The 22197-nt window shown below is 47.1% G+C and overlaps 1 protein-coding gene across 1 annotated transcript in view; it reads left to right on the forward strand.

The window, feature by feature from the left end:
- The window catches only part of nrxn3a (neurexin 3a), a 1735226-nt gene that overhangs the window by 423913 nt on the left and 1289116 nt on the right, over positions 1 to 22197 (forward strand). The window contains exons 5-7 of the mRNA XM_041214454.1: positions 5786 to 6087; positions 7559 to 7582; positions 8972 to 9133. Coding sequence (XP_041070388.1) covers positions 5786 to 6087; positions 7559 to 7582; positions 8972 to 9133 — 488 coding nt within the window. The remainder of the gene's footprint in view (positions 1 to 5785; positions 6088 to 7558; positions 7583 to 8971; positions 9134 to 22197) is intronic.

The raw sequence follows: 22197 nt of genomic DNA on the forward strand, positions 1-22197 counted from the left end.
CCGTCTTCACCCGCTAATTCAGCAGCGTCCTCTTCAAATTTCGTGAGCTCCATGATATCAGCCCTTCCCTCCCTCCATTCTGGGATCTCTCCCTCCTGGTGTGGGCCTGCATCAAGACAAAGGGACGGAACGTGATGAGAAGGAATGGAGCAGAGGTTGGGAGGCACGCATGCCCTGCTGTGTTTGCTTAGCCCTCCCCGATATGGGTTGAGGACAGAGTTAGAGCTGCATGGATAGATGAGGTGTCGGTGATGTTAAAGTGTCCGTGAGACAATCAGTGCTGATGTGTCCCCCGCTAATATTGTGGGAGGTCCCCGAGCAGTGTAACCCTTTTGCGTGCAGGATGCCATTATAAGAGTGCGGGATTGAGGTGAGGAGAAGCTTGACTTACCCTGGCGGAGTAGGTGAAATCAGTCCTCCTCTTCCTACATTGGATGGCATTTCTAGGGCGGGTGCCTGCTGTGCTGACTGCCCTTGCAATGGCCTCCCAGGTCGGCGAGGTGACGGTGGGCTTCCTCGAACCATCCCTGGGGTAGCAGATGTCCCGGTGTTTTTGCGTCGGGATGAGCGCCTCCCAGGGAATTATTGTTGAACTTTGGAAAAGCTCTCTTCTTTGCCACAACCATTGTCAGACGCCGTCGTCTTAAAGCTGGGCTGGAGGGTGAGGATGGCATTTAAATGTGACACCCGGACTTGTGAGCCCATTAGTGATGTCGGGGCAGTTCCTGACCCACCACGTGATTCAGACAGAAACTCGGAAGCTCGTTAATGACGCATTGGCGAGTGTGAAATCCGGTGCGATTTCCGGCCATACTCCCCGACAGGAAACCTGTCCACCACCGCACTTAGTCTCCAAAATAGAAAGTTCAGCCCGGTAGCTCTTTCTCTGTCCACAGATGCTGCCAGACCTGCTGAGTTTTTACAGCATTTACTGGTTTTAGAATCTAAATGGCACTATTTTGAAGTGGGGGGTGGGGGTGCAAGAAAGAGGACCTGGGGATGCATATTCACAAATCCTTGAAGGTGCAGGGCAAATGACAGTTAAGAAAGTGTGTTTGGGATTACTTGATTTTGTAAATGTAAAACTGACGAAGTCACGCTAAACTTTTGCAAATCTCTGGCTAGTCCTCAGCTGGAGTATTGTGTACCATTCTGCGCACCATGGTTGAGGAAGGAGACAATGGGCTGAGTGGCCTCCTTCTGTGTGATGTGGTTTTATGAATATATGAAAAAAAGATAACGCACTGAAGTGAGCAATCCAGGCTCATTCTTCTCCTGCTATTTCATTAGTAGGGTATTATTATATTGTATATTGTGCATTGTCGCCCTGAAGCAAAAGATTGACATTAAAACCTGCAGTTAATATTGACACAAAGTTTGCCTTGGGAGGTTTGTGGAATATAACGTTATGCCATGAATACAATCTCCAGTTTGTCTTGTTATCTGCAGAGGAATGAAAGGCTTCTTCTGCATTCACAAACTGGCAGCATGCCTCAATTGCTTTCTTTAAGATTAACAGATGAAGTCTCTTTATGAAACATTTCACATTTCTGATCTAGTAGTTGCTACATGAAACTGACATTAATAAGACACTGTGGTGCATTTCCTAATCCTGATTTGTGTAATAAAAAGGATCAAGCGATGTGATGTTCATATATTAAATAAGGACAATGGCAAGCAGGGTTTCTGTGTCAATTTATGCAGACTGACAACCTGTATTCTGCAGTGCAACCTTGGCATTAACAATTGCCCTTGTTTAATAAAATAACTTAAATCCTATCTGCGGTTCCTATCTTGGTTCTGACTGTTTTGATGGACAATTTGGATTTAAATTTTTAGTCAGTTTGCTGGCTGTCAGGTAAAGTTTGGCAAGACAAAAATTGCTCCCTTATTCTTGTCTTAAAACCACCTCACTTCAAAGCACAGAGCACCCACTGAATGGTTTGAATGATGTGTGCTTTATCACAAAGTGCAGATCAGGAGCATTTGGCCCAACTGGGCTATGCCACTGTTAATGTTCCTCATGTGATCCCCTCCACCCTGTTTCATCTCAGCACCCGCATTGCTGTGATAGACAGGGAATTCCAGGATTTTGATCCGGTGACAATGATGGAATGGTGATATACACTCGAGCCAATCCTCTTGCATGATACCAAATGTAAATAGGAAGGGATTTTATTGATCTATGAGTGCATTTTACAGAGTCAAAGCTGACTAACCTGAACTGGTTAGAGCTGAGGAACTAAAACCTACCTACGCTTGTTTGATGTGAAGGTTCAGGATTTGAAATAGGCCTTAACATTTTGGGGAGACATCAATTTCCTAATGCTTTTGCGTTCATCTTTCAGATTAATTTCAGCCCAATTAATTATCCTATTTATAATCTCAACCACTCCTACCATGCAAACCGTTATACTTTTAATTGCACAGCACGTTACTGTAATTGTATTGATGGAAACTTTCCCTTGTACACTTTATAATCTATTGATATGCTTCAAACAATACAAACAAAGCATGGTTTTGATTAAGAGCGTGACTATTTTTGGGTTGTTCTAATGATTTATGCAACTGATCTGTATGTCACAGGGGGATCTATGCAGGAACCTGATGTTCCACCTCGCTAGCTTATGAAATGAGTTAATATAAAAATGAAAGCCACCTGTAGAGAATTCAGAACTACCATGGTTTCTGTAAGTTGGGATAATATAACCACTAGTTAGACTAGCTGGAGTCATTTTTTCCTATTTGTTGTGCCTGCAGGAGCAATTAGTGTCCAGGAGCAACAAAGAGGAAGCGGGTTCTGCCCAAGAACATAGGAACAAGAGTAGGCCATTCAGCCCGTCAGGCCTGCTCTGCCATTCAATTAGATCATGGCTGATCTACCTCAACCACTTTCTCGTGCTATCTCTATATCCCTTGATGTCATTGGTCTCCAGGAATCTATTGATTTTTGTCTTGAACATACTCAATGATTGAGCCCTCAAGGGTAGAGAATTCCAAAGATGAAGAAATTCCTCCTCATCTCAGTCTTAAACGGCCTGCCCCTTATTCTGAGACTGTGTCCCCTTATTCTAGACTCACCAGCTGGGGGAAAGATCCTATCCCCATCTACTCTGTCATGCCCTGTAAGATTGAGGTCAACACTCAGTCTTCAATATTCTAGAGAATACAGGCCCAGTTTCCTCAACCTCTCCTCATAAAACAATCTTGGCAACCAGGGATTAATCTGGTGAACATCCATTGCACTCCATCTATGGCAAGTATATCCTTCCTTAGACAAGGAGGACTTCCAGGGCTTTTTAGTCTGATATATCATGCACCTACACTAGATAAAGTCTAAGGATATTCGTTAGGCAGTCCTCCTTGTACGTAAATGCGCACATGCTCACAGAGGCACACAGACACTCATGCTCATGTGTGCCACCACTCATGCATGTGCGCATGGTCATGCATACCAGCGCACAAAATATTCTACATGCTCAAGGCACACATGCATACTATCTGCCCTGTGTGTCACACTCACACTCATACACGCACACAGACATGTGCTCATGCAGCCAAGCACGTAAGTTCCACTGGAAACATCATGTAGAAGATGGCTTATGTCCAGTACCCAGCACCTCGCTAATGTGTGGATTCTGTTTGCTTTTGTAATAAATGTGAGCATTGCCAGTAAGGTCAAATTTAATTGCCTCCCCCTGGTTACTCTTAATTGTTTGGCATTAAGAATCAACCACTAGACTTATAGGTATGCTTGACTGATAAGGGACTGAAGGACATTAATGAGCCACTGTTACAGCAATCTGGTAGCTTAGATAATGACCTTGTCCTTTGTAAGCCTGTAAATTACCAGATTTATTTAATTAACTTTTCCAACCAGCCATGGTTAGATTTACACTTATGACTTGGCTGCTGGTTGAACACTATAACCACCACAACACCACCACAGCATAGAACACTGTTGTTTTCCCAACAAAGAAGAACATTTCCTCTGCTGATTGGGAGCATACATTGTAAAGTTTGTTTTGTCAGTATCAATTCAGCTGATAACGGCTGTGGATCTATCACACATAATTGACCTAATTCAGCACAAATCTACACCAAATTGAAGGTATTAAGCGGGCTGTAATTTTAGCTGATGCAGCAAATAGAAATCTCACGCTAAGTTGTGACTTTAAGAAAAAAACATGCCCAGGATGTGGATGTCACTAGCAAGGCCAACGTTTGTTGTCCATCCCTGGTTTCCCTTGAGAAGATGGTGGTAAGCCACATAGAGATGGTGAGGTAGCGTGTTCCAGGATTTTACATACGACCATACAAAATCGTGGCTGGTCTGATTGTGACCTCAACCCCACTTTTCCTATCTACCCCCTGTACCCTTTGACTCCCTTGTCAATCAAAAAATCTGCCTAACTCAGCCTTAAAAATATTCCATGACTCTGCCTCCACTGCTCTCTGGGGAAGAGAGTTCCTCACACTCACGACCCTCAGAGAAAACATTTTGACCCAGCCATGGTGAAGGAATGCTGATTTCTGTCCAGGTCGGGATGGTGCGTGGCTTAGAGGGGACCTGTTTGGAGTTGGTGGTGCCCTCATGAACCTGCTGCCCTTGTCTGAGACAGTGGTGGTGTTAGTTTGAGAGGTGCTGTTGGTTTATGGGCTACTTAAGGAAGATTTACTCTTTGTATAATCCATCTTGCACAAAACCACAGACAGCTCAATGCTAATAACAGATGAATACAGTAGAAAGTTGATCCAATTCCCAGCACTGTTACTCCTCACCTGGATAATCACAGATTCACTCGGGGTGGGGGTAGGGGGGAAGAAACATGGGCTGGGGTTTTTAGGATGGCCAGGTTTGCCCCAGCCATTTAACACTCCAATGTACCTTAATTGACTGGAGATGAGACTTCCATCCCTTAGTCGAGAGGAAGTTCCACCTCAGAGCTGCTGGCAATCTGATCAGCCAATAGTGCCGTAGTCCCGGCAGTGCCAGGAACTGCAGTGGACAAGACTGGGACCACAAGCAGTTCCCAGAGTCCAGTCCCGGGAGTCCAGGACCACTTAAATGTGGGGGTCTCAGGGTGGGGGTTGTGCAGCGGACAGATGGAGGCATTGATGGAGTAGCTATGGCAGGGGAGGGGGAAATGGTGGTTGGGAGGAGGAAGCAGGTGTCAGACCTTGTTGGTGGAGTGGGGGAATGTCGCATGATGTTGAAAGGAGGCTGTTGATAGAGGCGCCTCGCTCCTCCACTGACTGCCTGAGGCCTGAACAGGTCACTTTCGGGCCTCTTCCCTGCTCCTAAACTCTGCCCGTCAGCCTGAAAATTGAGGCTGAGTGGGAAATGGCTCTTAAGTGATTATTAATTGGCCACTTAAGGGCCTCATTTGGGGCAAGGGCCAGGAGGAGGTGTGTGGCCTGGGGCTTGCCTTCCCATGTAAAATTGCGGAGAAGTCAGGGGTGGGCGGGAACCTGGTAGAAAGACCATCTGAGTAATTTTAGGCCCGCCCCCCTAGCCTGCATCCTGCTCATAGTTTACTGATGTTGAGGAGATTTGAAACAAAGGATATTTGCTTTGCGTTATTTCTGGTTATATATTACTAGGAGCAACTTGAGCACGGTGTATTCTATTCCTAGGCTCTAGTCATATATATTCATATTGGTCTTGGTGTCACTTACTTTGCATTGTAACTGCTGCCACAGTAATATTGTCTCCAGGTTGGTTTTCTCAAAGCGTTAACGTCCCTTTGACACTTTTCCATTTTTCTTTCCGTGTTCTGCACAGCCAGGGAAGACAACTCTGCAACATTCCGAGGATCTGAGTACTTCTGTTACGACCTATCCCAGAACCCTATCCAGAGCAGCAGCGATGAGATCACCTTGTCCTTCAAGACCTGGCAGCGGAATGGGCTGATCCTGCACACAGGGAAGTCAGCTGACTATGTAAACCTAGCACTGAAAGATGGAGCAGTTTCACTAGTCATTAACCTGGGATCTGGTGCTTTTGAGGCATTGGTTGAACCAGTAAATGGGAAGTTCAATGACAACGCCTGGCACGATGTCAAAGTGACACGCAATCTGCGACAGGTAATAGCGGAGGCGGACACTAACGCTGCTAAAAATAAATTCAGGCAGGATGAGGAGAGATAAAATGAACTGGTCATGTTCACATTAAAAAAAATATGCACGTCGAAGCTAACAGATCTGTTTATTCCCCAACCCCAAATTTCCTCCTCCCTTGAGAGAAAAAAAAACTTTGCTAATGGTTTCTTTTGTAACCCTTCAAGCCTATTTTCTTATGTTTTATTTTTGGTTTTCTTTTTTCTTCATTCCCAATTTAGTTTGTCCGGCGTCCTATCCTTGGATCTTCTGGTGGCTTTTGTTTATTCAATCTTTAGTTCCCTTCTGTTGAAGCTTTGGACCTTGCCCCCCTCTTCCAGTTACTTCGGTACCCTCTGACGCATTCTCTTATTATTTATTAATTTAGTTGATTTAACCATTTTCATTAACTTACTAAGGCTTAGTTTTTTGGGCAATAAGATTGTATGCTGGAATGTTTGTAAACTTTAGTGTTGTGTGTGGCTGGCTGCAATCCTTTTGTCTGTAAATGTGAGAGTCGTTCTTAGCTCAGACTAGAGCACCAATTGCCCTTGCGTTGACCCATTTACTTCATTCTTTGCTTCCTTAAGCAGACATCTGTGTCAGGGGCCATGACTTTTCTTGATGGCTTTGGAAGACTGAATTCTCTTGTTAATAATAACTTCACCCTGTAAAGGTCCCAGGACTAGTGGCTCTGATATGTCTTCTGCAGGAGCGCTTCAAGAAGTCAAGCCTGTTTCTTATTACTGAATGGCAGTATTGCTGTTGAACTGTAAAGGAGAGTCAGTACTTGTGTTTCTTTACAATGGTTAAATGTAGGGTATTCTTGTCTTTTCTTACTTGAGTGTCTCTAATGATACGTTTGGATGTTGTGTTACCTTTCCAAAAATACTCGGTACAGTCAGAAAGGGGGTTGTCATATTCTTTTAAGAAACTAGGACCTTTCTTTAATGGGAGCAATATTGATTTAAAATAGGCCTTAAAACGTTCCAAAAGAACCTCTCCCCCACTAAGCTTCATATTGGGTGCACATTGAAGATGACTCAGTGGCGGCACTAATAAACAAAAATAGTTTTAGGATCCACTTCAAGATTAAATAAAGTTTGGCTTGTGGTAACGGTAATGTTTGTGACTGGGTGTATGAAAATAAGCTTACTCTCCTTTATTTAAAAATAAAAGAAGTATCACAATTAACTGCAAAGAAAAGAGCTGCTGAGTACCTTTTTACTCGTTTTCTGGTCTGCTTTGGTCCTGTAGACTTTGTTTGCATCTTCTCTATATGTCGATGACACGCTTTTAAAAAAAAAACTAACACTAATCATTCATGGAATGTGTCATTTTACTAACCGTTACCTAACCAACTAATGTACTAACACCCTAATTATCATCATGTTTTATTTTAAGTAACAATCGTTCTGTTCACAATTTTTAATTTCCTTTCTTCCCCTTTTCCGCAAAGCACTCAGGCATTGGACACGCTATGGTAAACAAACTACATTGTCTGGTAGATATCATTCTTATTGTCTCTTTTTTTGGGTTTGCCGTGTGTTCCCCTCTTCCCCTCCTTTTTTTTTGTTCATTGTAGACACCATTACAATGAGGAATTGGGGTTGGTATTTCACCGCTTACTTCTGTCACTTTGTTCTCTTTCTCCTTTTCCCTTTTTTTCTTCCCACCACGACTAGTTTGCTTTGTTTGTTTTTCCAATTTTTGTTTCCCTTTTTTTTTTCTCTTTACTCTACCAAATACTTAGTTCAGACCATTGGTAGGGCCTTTAGCTGAAAAAGCAAGCCTCTGTATCTCTTGGCAGTGGCTGTTGGCTAACTGGCAGGAGCTCAGACATCCCAAGAATGGGCTCTGGCAGTTTCTTTCTGTACATAGTGCATGGCATGACCAAATTCAAACTTCAGTGTGGCCGAGAAAAAAAAAACCCAGACAATCAAACTCCATCCAACATCTTGCCTTCTAACCTATCTCCACTAACACGTCTATTGTTAACTCCCTCCTCCTCCTCCTCCTCCTCCTCCTCCTCTTCCCTACACACCTTCCTTTCCCCATCACATACACGCCACACCCTTCCCCCTCTCCCCTCCCCCCCACCCCCATGTGTTTATCTGCATGCAAGTGAAAGCAATGCTGCCATAGTTTACCTTCGTGATCCATGGCTTTTCGTTTTTGCATGAAAGTGTCAAGTTTTGACACGTGCATGGTTTCTTTTGGGTTTCCTTTTGGTTTTTTTTTCTCCCCCCTTTTCATTTTTATTTTTTAAGTTTTTTTCTTAAGAACGAGGTGATGCAGCTGCTCACAGTGATGAAGTTGGTGACTTTTTCATGGTTGAGCTTTGACTCATGTCATGTGCTTTCATGCTGTGGACGGTAAGAGCTCTCTCCTGATGCATGCTTGTCAGTGTTAAAATGGTAATAAAGTGGGAAAACAGTTTTTAAAAAAAAATCGTAGATTTTGACTGATTTTCGAATTCTCCAACTCAAGTTTTCTTTTTTAAGAAATAAATTGGCGTCAAAGTAGACAGTTCCATTTTCTTGCCTGGATTACTCGACACCATCACCCCACCCCTTTTATTAAAAAAAATAAAAAGTTTGGAACCAACCAGTGGAAATCATTTGCGGATTAGCTGCGAGATGAACCAACGAGCATGGGAAAACGAGGGGAAAGAATTTCCTCCTGCAACTACGCTACTTTATAAACACAGACCAGAAAATGGGACTTATGAGTGTTAACTCGAGAGTTAGGCTCAAAATGCAAACCTGAAATAAGCACACACAAAAAAAATAATAAACACAGGCAGGCGCCAGGCAGCACAATGTGTAAAGGTCACTGTTGGCCGTTTTTCTTCATTATATCCTTTGAACAGGTCACCATTTCGGTGGATGGCATCCTCACTACCACGGGTTACACCCAAGAAGACTACACTATGCTGGGATCTGATGACTTTTTCTACGTCGGTGGAAGTCCTAGTACAGCAGATCTGCCCGGTTCCCCTGTCAGCAACAATTTCATGGGTTGCCTCAGAGAGGTAGGGTCAGTTGGTTTAATTTGTTGTCATCTTATGGCTTTGATAACTACGTATTATATTGAATTTACAGCACAGAGACAGACTGGCATAAATGCTGTGCAGACAAGCCTCCTCCCACCCTACTTCATCTAGTCCGAACAACATCGGTTCCTGCGCCATTCTCCCTCATGTCTCTGTGTAGCTTCTACTTAAATGCATCAGTTCTATTGGGCCTCAACTACTCCATGTGGTAACAGGTTCCGCTCTGTGGGTAAAGTAGTTTCAGTGACTTCTTTATTGGAATTATCGTTGCCTGTTTGATATTTATGACCCTGAATTTGGACCCTCAGACAACAGGGAACATGTCTACATGTACTCTATCGACCCCCTTCATCATTTTAAAGACCTAAGTCACCTTGCTCCTTTCTCTTTTCAGAAGAAAAGAGCACCAGCCTATTCTGCCTGTCCTGATAGTTATAACCTCTCAGTCCTGGTATCACCCTTGTAAATCTTTATTGCACCTTCTCCATAATAGTGTATTAAATGATTGGGGGGGAGGTGGGGGTGGAGTGTGGGTGGTTGGTGAAATAGGAGGGATGTGTGAAAGGAATAAGGGGCTAACATCATGAGGACAGGGATGGTAGGCTGGATCATTGTGCTGCATTTTGCCACTTGCAACTGCTTGGCTCCCATACGTGCCCAGAATGACTGGTGGTAATGAAACCAAAAATGCAGCAAATACTCATCAGTTCAGACAGGATCTGTGGAGAGAAACAGAGTTAATGTTACAGCTTGATGACCTTTCATCAGAACTGAAGACGGATAGAAATGTGATAGAAAAAGAAAAATAGCTGGAAAAACTCAGCAGGTCCGACAGCATCTGCGGAGAGGAATACAGTTAACATTTTGAGTCCGTATGACTCTTCATCAAAACTAAAGAAATATAGAAATGAGGTGAAATATAAGCTGGTAGAGGGGGGTGGGACAGGTAGAACTGGATAGGGGGCCAGTGATAGGTGGAGGCAAAGAAGAGATTGCCAAAGATGTCGTAGACAAAAGGACAAAGGGGTGTTGATGGTGGTGATATTATCTAAGGAATGTGCTAATGGTGACATTAAGGGTAGAAAGCAGGACAAACAAGTGGCAGATGACCCTGGTGAGAGTGGGGTGGGGGGAAAGGATCGAAATGGGCTAAAAGGTGGAGATAAAACAATAGATTTAAAAATAGGTGGGAAAAGAAAAATATATTTAAAAAATATAAATTATGGGAAAAGGAGGATTGGAAAGGGGGTGGGGATGGAGGAGAGAGTTCATGATCTGAAGTTGTTGAACTCAATGTTAAGTCCAGAAGGCTGTAGAGTGCCTAGTTGGAAGATGAGGTGCTGTTCCTAGGTTTTGAGCAAGCGAAATGGGGGGAGGGTAGAGGAAGAACAAAAGATAAGATGGAGGGAAGGAAAGATTAAATGACAAAAGGTTTCATGGTGCAAAAACCAAAAGGGAATGGTAATGGGTGAAGTAAACAAACATATGGTATACCCAGATGAGGTGAGAATCACTGGAAGCAAAGTAACAGGATAAAGAAAGAAACCAGAAAAACATGAGCAGCAAAAAAAAGCACTAAACAAAATGGAGGTAGAGGTTAGGATCTAAAATTGTTGAGCTCAATGTTGAGTCCAGAAGGCTGTAGAATGCCAAGTCAAAAGACAAAGCACTGTTCCTTAAGCTTCATTGGAACACTGCGGCAGGCCAAGGACAGAGAGATCAGACTGGGAGAATTGAAATGACTAGTGACAGGATGTTCAGGGTCATGCTTGCAGACTTCCACAAAGCAGTCACCAAGTGTGCATTTAGCCTCCCCAAAGTATAGAGGAGACCTCATCCTGATCACTGAATGCAGTGCAATAAATTGAAAGGAAGTGAATCGCTTTTCCCCTCGGAAGGAATGTTTGGAACCTCGGATGATTGTAAGAAGAGAGGAGATAAAAGGGTAGGTGTTGCATCTTCTGCTCGTGCCTGGAAAGGTGCTATATGAAAGGGAGGGAGTATTGGCAGTGACTTTTTTTTATTCATTCACGAAATGTGGGCTTCACTGGCTAGGCCAGAATTTATTGTCCATCCCTAGTTGCTCTTGAGAAGGTGGTGGTGAGCTGCCTTCTTGAACCACTGCAGTCCACGTGGTGTAGGTGCACCCACGGTGCTATTAGAGAGGGAATTCCAGTATTTTGACTCAGCGACAGTGAAGGAACGGCGATATATTTGCAAGTCAGGATGGTGAATGACTTGGAGGGGAACTTTCAGATGGTGGTGTTCCCATGTTTCTGATGCCCTTGTCCTTCTAGATGGTAGCGATTGTGGGTTTGGAAGGTGCTGTCGAAGGAGCCTTGCTGAATTCCTGCAGTGCATCATGTAGATGGTACACACTGCTGCTACTGTGCGTCAGTGGTGGAGGGAGTGAATGTTTGTGGATGGGGTGCCAATTAAGCGGGCTGCTTTGTTCTGGATGGTGGCAAGCTTCTTGAATGTTGCGGGACCTGCATTCGTCTACACAAGTGGGGAGTATTCCATCACACTCCTAACTTGTGCCTTGTAGATAGTGGACAGGCTTGGGGAGTTAGGAGCTGAGTTACTCGTCCTACAATTCCTAGTCTCTGACCTGCTCTTGCAGCTGCAGTATTTATATGGCTAGCCCAGTTCATTTTCTGGTCAATGGTAACCCCCAGGATGTTGCTAGTAGGAGATTCAGCGATGGTAATGCCACTGATCAGGGGGCGATGATTGTATTTTCTCTTGCTGGAGATGGTCATTGTTTGACATTTGTATAATGCTTATGTTATTTGCCACTTGTCAGCACAGGCCTGGATATTGTTCAGGTCTTGCTGCATTTGGACATGGACTGCTTCAGTATCTGAGGAGTCACGAATGTTGCTGAATATTGTGCAATCATCAGTGAACATCCCCATCTGTGAGCTTATGATGGAAGGAAGGTCATTGATGAAGCAGTTAAAGATGGTTGGGCCTAGGACACAACCCTGAGGAACTCCTGCAGTGATGTCCTAGAGCTGAGATGACTGACCTCCAACAACCACAACCATCTTCCTTTGTGCTATGTACGACTCCAACCAGCGGCGAGTTTCCCTCCCGATTCCCATTGACCCCAGTTTTGCTAGGGCTCCTTCATGCCACACTCTGTCAGATGCTGCCTTGGTGTCAAGAGCAGTCACTCTCACCTCACCTCTGGAGTTCAGCTCTTTTGTCCATGTTTGAATCAAGGCTGTAAATGAGGTCAGGAGCTGAGTGGCCCTGGCGGAACCCAAACTGGGCGTCAGTGACCAGGTTATTGCTAAGCAAGTGCTGCTTGATAGCACTGTTGATGACCACTTCCATTCCTTTACTATAATAAAAGCAAAGAGCCACACGGACTCGAAACTGTTAACTGTATTCCTCTCCGCAGATGCTGCCAGACCTGCTGAGTTTTTCCAGGTATTTTTATTTTTGTTTTCTATTACTTTACTGATGGTCAAGAGTAGAATGATGGGGGCGATAATTAGCTGGGTTGGATTTGTCCCGCTTTTTATGTACACGACATACCTGGGCAATTTACCACCTAGCTGGGTAGATGCCAGTGTTGTAGCTGTACTGGAACAGCTTGGCTAGGGGCAGGGCAAGTTCTGGAACACAAGCTTTCAGTACTATTGCCAGAATATTGTCAGAACCCATAGCCTTTACAGTATCCAGTGCCTTCAGCTGTTTCTTGATATCACGTGAAGTGAATTGAATTGGCTGAAGACTGGCATTTGTGATGCTGGGGACCTCTGGAGGAGGCCGAGATGGATCATCCACTCGGCACAACAGGCTGAAGATTGTAGCAAATGCTTCAGCCTTAGCTTTTGCACTGATGTGCTGGGCTCCTTCATCATTGAGGATGGGGATATTTGTGCAGACCTCTTCTCTGGTAAGTTGTTTAATTGTCCACCATCATTCACAACTGGATGAGGCAGGACTGCAGAGCTTAGATCTGATCCATTGGTTGTGGGATTGCTTAGCTCTGTCTTTCACTTGCTGCTTTTGCTGTTTGGCATGCAAGTAGTCCTGTGTTATAGCTTCATCAGGTTGAAACCTAATTTTTAGGTATGCCTGGTGCTGCTCCTGGCATGCCCTCCTGATCCCCTGGCTTGATGGTAATGGTAACGTGGGGGATATGCCGGGCCATGAGGTTACAGATTGTGTTTGAGTACAATTCTGCTGCTGCTGATGGCCCACAGTGCCTCATGGTTGCCCAGTCTTGAGTTGCTAGATCTGTTTGAAATCTATCCCAGTTAGCACAGTGGTAGTGCCACACAACACAATGGAGTGTATCCTTAGTGTGAGGGTGGGACTTTGTCTCCACAATGACTGTGCAGTGGTCACTCCTACCAATACTGTCATGGACAGATGCATCTGCAGCAGGCAGGTTGGTGAGGATGAGGTCAAGTATGTTTTTCCCCTCTTGTTGGTTCCCTCACCACCTGCCGCAGTCTAGCAGAAATTCATTTAGGACTCGGCCAGCTTGGTCAGCAGTGGTGCTACCGAGCCACTCTTGGTGATGCACAGTGAAGTTCCCCCACCCAGATTACATTCTGCAGCCTTTCCACCCTCAATGCTTCCTCCAAGTGGTGTTCAACATGGAGGAGCACTGATTCATCAGCTGAGGGAGGGCGGTACGTGGTAATCAGCAGGTGGCTTGCTTGCCCACGTTTGACCTGATGCCATGAGGCTTCATGGGGTCCAGAGTTGATGTTGAGGACTCCCAGGGCAACCTGACTGTATACCACTGTGCTCCCACCTCTGCTGGGTCTGTCCTCCTGATGGGACGGGACATACACAGGGATGGTGATGGTGGTGTCTGGGACGTTATCTGTAAGGTACGATTCCATGAAGAAGACTATGTCAGGCTGTTGCTCGACTAGTCTGTGGGACAGTTCTCCAAATTTCAGCACTAGCCCCCAGATGTTAGTAAGGAGGGCTTTGCAGTGTCGACAGGGCTGCGATTGCCGTTGTCGTTTCCAGTGCCTACTTCGACGCCAGGTGATCCGTCCAGTTTCATTCCCTTTTTGTGACTTTGTAGCAGTTTGTTACAACTGAGTGGCTTGCTAGGCCATTGCAGAGTTTCTCACTGAAGAGGTCAACCACATTGCTGTGGGTCTGGAGTCATGTGTAGGCCAGGCCAGGTAAGGACGGCAGATTTCCTCCTGATCGAGGCTGAGCCTGAGGATGGGGTGCCACCTCCGATCAGACGTGGCAACCCGCTGAATATGAGCATATTACTAAGCGGAGGAAAAGAAACTAAGGAGTTGAACAGGGTGTTGCAGAGTGAACGGTCTCTTCAGAATTCTGAAAGGGGAGGGGAAGATATCTTTGGTGATGGCATCACCCTGGAACAGGCAAAAATAATCAGTTGAATATGAAGGCTGGTGGGCGGGAAGTTGGGAAACTCTGTCATGTTTCTGGGAAGGAGGGGAAGGGGTGAGGGCAGAAATGCTGGAAAACAGACTGGACACAGTGGAGGGGGTGGGGGGGGGGTGCGGTGTTGTCAGGAGGGAGACCTCGGCTGAGGGAAAAGGAAGACTCATCGGAAGTTTGCGTTGTCTGAACAGATGGAGATGAAGAAAAGGGAAATTAGAATAGATTCCTTACTGGAAGAGGGGTGTGAGGATGTGTAGTCATGTAGCTATGGGGGGGGTCTGTGGGCTTATAATGAATATTAGTTGGTAGCCTATCTCCAGAAATTGAGACACAGAAGTCCCAGAAGGAAGGGCAAGTCAAAGGTGGAGCAGGGAAAGGTGTGGGAAGGATGGTAATTGCAAACTTTGGCCTGGAAATGGCCGAAACTTCCTAGTCACTCCCCGAGCCCCGACATTTCCAGGGCGGGACTGAAGTCGGGTTCACGTATGTGCAATTCACAGAGGCAGCCGGTCATTTACGCCACCAGCTGCCTCCAGTGAAGTGGGATTTTGGAAGACCAGGAGTGTGGAATCTGAAATGTGCAGATTAGAACAGGTAAGAGGAGGTCTGAACTTGGTGAACTCTTATGGATAGCCAGAGTACTCCTTTGGAGAGGTAGGGTACCCCTTTTGTAGAGAGTTCCAGGACACCTTTGAGAGAGGTATGGCATCCTTTGGGATTGTTAAAAGTGAACTTGATTACGCATTTTTTACCTACAAACTCATTGGAACTGTTAGGCTGTAAAACAGCTGTACAGGAGATATCCAGCTGTCTAGAGATGTCCAGCTGTCCAGGAGATATCCAGCTATCCAGGAGATGTCCAGCTGTTCAGGAGATGTCCAGCTCTCCAGGAGATGTCCAGCTGTCCAGCAACAGTCTGGCTGTCAATGAAATGTTAAGGAGTTGTCTAGTTATGAGACCTATCCAGGAAGCATCAAACCTCTCAAATCTGTCAAAGCTGTTGAGGAAGCATATAAGTTGTTAAGGAACTGGCCAAGGATACTAGATGAATTGGCGTGGATGGGGCAATGGCCAAGGGTGGTGAGGCATGGATTGGCACGAGTTGGCACTAAGTTGCCATGGAAGCAATGGGGTGGGTAGGGGGCATTAAGTTGGCATAGGGATGGGGGCATGGGTTGGCACAGTTTGGTTTGTTTTGGGCATAGGGAATGTGTGGGAGGGGGTGAAGGGGGAATGAGGGGTGAGTTCTGGAGGGATGTTTTTGGTTTTATTGTAACTTTTTATTTATTTTAACACCGTGCTGGAGCACCGAGGCTGCCATTGTGTCCATCCAGCCCACCCCCATACCTGGCAGCCTGTGGATTTGGTCCAGGGTCACCCATCCTGACACCTGTTTCAGCCCGCAGCCCCCCTCCCCCAACCGCACCCCCTGCCCCCCCAACCAGATCAAACATTCCACCTGTGAGGGCCGTTTTTAAAGGTTGGGTTTGCTGAGCCAGGAACTTGCCCATCTCTGTGTTCCCCACCCAGGGATGAAAATCTGGGCCAAAGTCAATGAAATTTTCCTGTTCAGGGCACGAGCAGAGAGTGGCACCGATAGAGTCACCAATGTATCAGAAAAAGGGACGAGGGATGGAGATTGATGGTAAATTTAGCACTGGCTTTGTTGGTAAAGGTTCTGATAATATACAAGAAATTGGAATACACTGTTCCTTCTGCAGCTTCATGTTACCATATTTACTTGGATGCAGAAGACAGCACCATGTTGGTGCATAAAGCTAAGTGCAAAGTTGCCATTGAAGCTGCTTCCCCCACCCTTGAGGGCAGGGCATTCCAAATTATAAGTACTTGTTGCATAGCTACTTGTAGAGAGGGACGATTTCATCGTGAGTGGCATGAAATTCTCCAGAAAAGTACAGGAGTGATAAGGGTTTCAATGTGATTTACAGAAAGAGCTCGTTGACTCACCTATTGTGAAGGATTCTTATTATTCATTACTGGCTGACAAAGAGCACAAAGGAATAAATTATAACCTCAACAAACAAGTGTAGATCTTTATCAAAATGCTCATTCAATGAGTTGTAGTAATGCATGATTTGAGGCACAGGTTTTGGGTATCATTTCCAATATGATACATTTCACATACAACCTGCCGAGACAGATCAAAAAAAAAAGCCAAATCGCAACTGACGTGCTTGTGGTAGAGTTTCAGTCCTCCCTCATTAGAAACGGTTCATTGTAACGCTAATAAATTTAATAGAAGTATGTGACAACAAAAGTGAATTAAACTAAAAACAAACCACGTTGTATTCCATCGGTGTAAGGTGCTGATTTTTTGGTTCCCAGTCCGGAGCTTCACTCACTGGGTGGGCCGAATCAGAGAATCAGGTGCGCACCGTCGATTCATAATTAATTTAACCAGTCAGAAAATCAGTGCATGTCTGAATTTTTCAATGTATGCTTCAAACAGGTGAAATTCCGAACCAGAAGCGGGAAATGAGAATATTAGGTCACATAAAAGGGGCGATTTTAACCCTGTCCATCTGGTGGAAACTGGGCAGCTGAACAATTAAAATTGCACAGGTGACTTACCTACTGATATGTTGTTCTCTTCCTGCAGTCTTCCGTTTTAACCTACTCTCCTGAGCAAGTGGGATAGAATACAAGCCAGAAACCAGCAAGGACCTTTTTCAGATACCCAGGCTGCCGTTTTAACAATGGCCTGAGTGGGATCACTTCTGCCATTGCCACTGGGTGAAGGGAGAGGGAAGCGAGGTCTTGTGGCTCAGTCTTAGCACCTCTGTCACTCAGCCAGACTCACTCACTCCAGGTTCAAGTCTGTAGTAATTATAGTTTTGATAAACGTTAGGACTGTAGCTTTAAGAATGATCCTGTGTGGTAAGATCACATGATCTGTGTAAACCAACGAGTCAGCTGTGTGGGGAAGAGAGTTCATCTTTAGTTATAGAGTTAGATGCACACATGTAGCTGCTGTTTTGTAAATAAAGTTCAATGTTTCCACCAAGAAAAGTTGCCTGGAAAATCAACTCTATAACAGAGTCCTACTTCCAGCCTTGTTAGTTATGGAAGGATGAGACTGAAGGGGCTAATAATCTACCTGCTAACCTTTCCAAATTGCCCATGGCAAGTGGTTAGAGCAGGAGAGATTCCTGGTCAGCCATGCTTGATGCAGAGTGATGATTCCTCAAAATGTAACCACTTGTCCCTCTGTAACAGAGAGGGACGCCGGTAGTAGCGAGTGGACTGTGCCTAAGTGCAGAAGAATGGATGTTAGAGGGATGAGGAGTTAGGGCCAGAAGAGGACCAAACCAGAAAACCTTTTAAACTTTTATGTTTCTAACTTCCTTGTGTGGCCAGAAGGAGCGGGACTGCATCTTCCAGCTGCACAAAGAAGGCTTCAGCCATCGAAGGATCTTTCACATGCTTGAACCTGGAGCGTGATCCCTCCCACTGCAACCAGTCACTACCATCACCACCTCCCATCACCTTGCCAGGCTCCCCTTCCCACAAACTACCTAAATGCCAGGACCCCCTCCTATCGTCCCCAGTGGCAACTTCCTTCTGCCCAACAATGAGCCCCCACCCGCTCATTTGTCATTGTCTATTGTTCTGTATAAAAAACACATGAGCTAGGTTATTCAGGAATTAAATAATTAAGCAACATTTTCACGCAAAGCAGAAACCTGGAACTCCACCCCAGCTCCCCCACCAACCCCCAAAAGCCTGTTGTTGCTGGGGCTGGGGTTTTCCCTGCCCGCTGGCGTCGGATGTGTTCGGTGTCGTGAGTGGACAATATGGCGAGAAGGCCAAAAATCGGTTTCACATCGTCGCGAAACCAGTTTGTGATCATCCGCCCCACTCGCCAATGGCAGGTTTCCCACCATCGGAAGTCGGGAATCTCATTGTAATACACCAACATATTATAAGGCCAACCTGCTGGAATCATTCAACCCCCCCACCCCCAACCTACCCGCCCCCCCACTCCCCCCAATCCCGTTGGATCGTCCACCCACCATGGCGACGTGTTTCACAACAGCATATGGAAGTTGTGCACTTGACAGGCTGCACTTTGAGGGGAGTTTGGTGGTGAGTACACAGTAACGTTATGGAGCACTCACCCAGGTCATCTGTTGGTGGGGGGCAGGGGATGCAAGGTCTGCTCTGTGGCTGAAGGTAGCGCGCAAGCATGTGCGGGGTGGAGAGGGTTGGGCGAGGGGAGCCTTGAGGAAACCATGTATAAAGTGACCATTCCTCTGCAGCTGAGACAGTTCAGGCACAGCCACATTGATACGTTTGCAGTCGAGCCTCTAGCTTCTCTGCCCACTCAAGCAACGCAGAGGCTTCAAAGTACAACCAAGTGCTCCAGAGCTTTTCACCCTCCTGGACACAGACTGCAAAAGTAATGAGCGTATTGGTGGACTGCAGAACAGTTGGATGACTGGGCACATTGTATAATCTCCTTGCTAAAGCTGGGCCATGGAGCAGTCACTGGTGGAGGCGCTCAAAGCCCCTTGCAATGTCAACATCCCGGTTTGGACCAGTCTCCCCCACGGTTCAAGCTAATAGTGCAGTCTTGCAGCGCAGGTTAGGAGAATGCCTGCGCCTGAGATGAGAGCACAGCATGCAGTCCAGTGGGCAAAGCTGCTGCCAATTGGTCAGGTTGGAGTGAGGCGGAGGTGGGTGGGGGTTTCGGGCAGCCATGCAGCGCACTAATCTCTGGTCATCCAAGTGGTGGCCAGCACTCTTGCGATGCATTAAGGGGCTTTCAGACTTAACCAAGACAGGTCCTTAGTACACATGCTAACCCACGCATCTCTCTCATTCATCCTGCAGGAGGAGGACATCAGGATCATGGAGCCTGGTGAACTCACCGTATGTCTTGTGGCTTACAGAGAGCGAAGACGACTGATGAGAGAGCGACTGAGGTGCCTGGCCACACAGGGGGAGGGGAAGCAGCCTCTGGAAGCAGGGACAGCCGGGGCTCCCGCACACACTGCCAAAGAGTCACAGTGAACCATCGCTAAACCCAGGGTCCATAGACACCGCCTTGCATTCCTGCAGGTAACCCGAGAACCAGTGTTGTCGAAGACTGCGCATGTCTAGGGGAACTGGTGGGTCACATCTGCCAGGTACTGCAGGATTTGGTGTCCTGGGCACATGGAGGGCACTCACTGCCAGTGGCCACGAAAGTGACCGCAGTGCTCAATTTCTGTGACCGTGGCTCCTTTCAGGTTTCCACAGGTGACCTCTGTGGGGTTTCACAAGCCTCCATCCACAAGGACGTCCACGAGGCCACGGATGCCACCTTCGGGAGGGCACACAGCTTTGTGAATTTTGCCCAGGACCAGGGCAAGAGCAGTTGGACTCGGCAGGACCACCACCACAGGTGCAGGGTGCCATGGGCTGCACTCGCGTGACGCTCAGGTCTCCACCGCAACGCGCGGTCAACTATGGCAACCGCAAGGGATTCCGTTCGCTGAACGTGCAGCTGGTGTGCGACCACCACAAACCCGCATCCTGCGGGCCTGCGCATGGTTTCCAGGGGCTGAATTTTATACCAGCGGGATTTTACGGTCCCGCTGAAGTCAATGGTGTTTGGAATGGCTCGCCACATTTTACAGCCTCGTCCCCACCGTGAGAGGGCCGTAAAATTCCTGCCCGAGGATTGTGCACGACTCCTACATTCTCAGTCGGTCACAGATTCCTGAAGCTTTCCAAGGTCCACCAAAGCTGCTGGCCTAGAGGCTGCACAAAGCACAGGGAAGAGGCCCTGGACTGAGACACCTGCCTTTATCTTGTGTCAAAAGGTTTCATATCTGACTGAGACGAGCACTGCTCGTCATAACAAGAAGCCTACGTCATCTTAACTTTCTTAACCCTGCCGCTACATTTTGATGTTCCCCGGGCCATCCAAAGTGAAGGTGGAAGCAGCCTGCTGACTGCGACGCCCTCTCTCTGATGACCTTGGCGGGTGTCCTCTGGAGGGTCGAGGCCTAGAGGGCCCCGGCCTGCTTTCGGGGTCCTGCTGTTTGGCAGTGGCACCCTCCTCAGCCTGTGGAGCTGGAGCTGCTGAGGTCACAGGAAAAGGGGATTCAGATGGGACGGATGGCCCTGGGGGGTACACTTGATCCTCCTCCCTCTGGGTGCCCAGGGGCCCCAGGCTGACTCTTTGAGGAGAAGGGGTAGCTGGAGTGAGATCAAACTGCCCTGCACCCTTTTCGCATACATACTGTTGGGGGCCAACTATGGCGTCAGCAATGGAATTCAGCCTGCGCAGCCGTCCAGGACCAAAGGCCAGGACCAGGGTCTCCATGGCAGCCACCATCCTAGCAGTGTTGACCTCAGTGCGTTGGTATGCTGGTGCTATGAGCTCAGCCTGAAGGCGGATGGACTCCTCCATCGTGCCTTGCAATCTGAGGAGTGCAGTGGCCACCCTTTCCTGATGTCCCCGAGCTTGCTTTTGCAGCCCCAGCAACTGTGACATGACTGAGTCCAGAGGCTCCTCATCTGACTCAGACTCAGCAGATTTCTGGCCTCCAGCAGCCTTCCGAGTGCTGGATACCTGGGAAATCCCTGCCGCTGTCTGCTGTGGATCAGACGGTGTGATGTGCTCACCAGATTGTGATCCCGAGGCTACAAAGCTGGGTCCCACCGAGGTGTGTGTCTCTGCGCTGGTGGAGGGTGCGGGTGAACGCTGTGACGGGACTTCAAGGAGGGTGCCTCCAGATTCCTCTTCAGAGGTTTCCTTGGGGCTTAAGTGGAGGCTCTGGGTCCTGGACTCGGTCAGCTGTTTCTCAGGTGTGCCTGCGGAAGCAAGGGGAGAAAATTAGTGCATGGCAGCGGCCTGTGAAACAGGACACATCACTCATGGCATGGTGGTCTGATGGATGTTGCACTGCTGGTTCCTCACCTGGTAGAGCAGCGCTGACCTCAATGTCAGCACAGGAATAATACAGATCCTTGCTGGCCAGCTGGATGGCTCTATTTTCAAAGTCCGTGAGAACCTTGATTTCGGGCACTCCTCGACTGGTCTGCGACCTCTCCCTGTTGTTGCGTGCCTGCTTGTCCTGCATGAGTAGAGATGGTGATGATATAAGCAGGATGCCTGCCAGGCCAGATGATAAGCATGCCTGGCATGAGTGGGTAGTGAGTGGTCCCACAGACAGGATGAGGACTATGAAGGTGTGCGTGTGAGAGAGTGAACGGTGATGTCCCTTGAACTGGCAGTGAGCGAGGGCCCTGTGGATGTGTGACGGGTTTAAGAGTGTGTGAGTTGAGGATAATGAGAAGAACGTAGATCATCATTCATCCTCCTGTGGCACTAAGTGGCTCTCCTCTTTTAAAGGGCGTTGGCACTGACCACTGCTGCCACCGCCTCCCAGCCGGATTAGTGAGGTTGATGCCCATCCTGCGGCCAGAGCCGGGGTAGAGGACATCATGGGCGAGCCTCCACTGCACCCAAAAGGCGTTCGAGGAATGCGTCATTGAACCCGGGGCCTGCAGTCCTTTTGCCCTTCAGAGCCATGTCTTCTCTGCAGCAGTGTTGGGCTGGAAGCACTGAGAGGTGAGTGCTCGGTGTGCTGGAGCGGCGAGGTGATGACATGGTGGGCCAAGTGAGAGCC

This window comes from Carcharodon carcharias, chromosome 20 (assembly GCF_017639515.1).
Source record: "Carcharodon carcharias isolate sCarCar2 chromosome 20, sCarCar2.pri, whole genome shotgun sequence".
NCBI lineage: Eukaryota > Metazoa > Chordata > Chondrichthyes > Lamniformes > Lamnidae > Carcharodon > Carcharodon carcharias.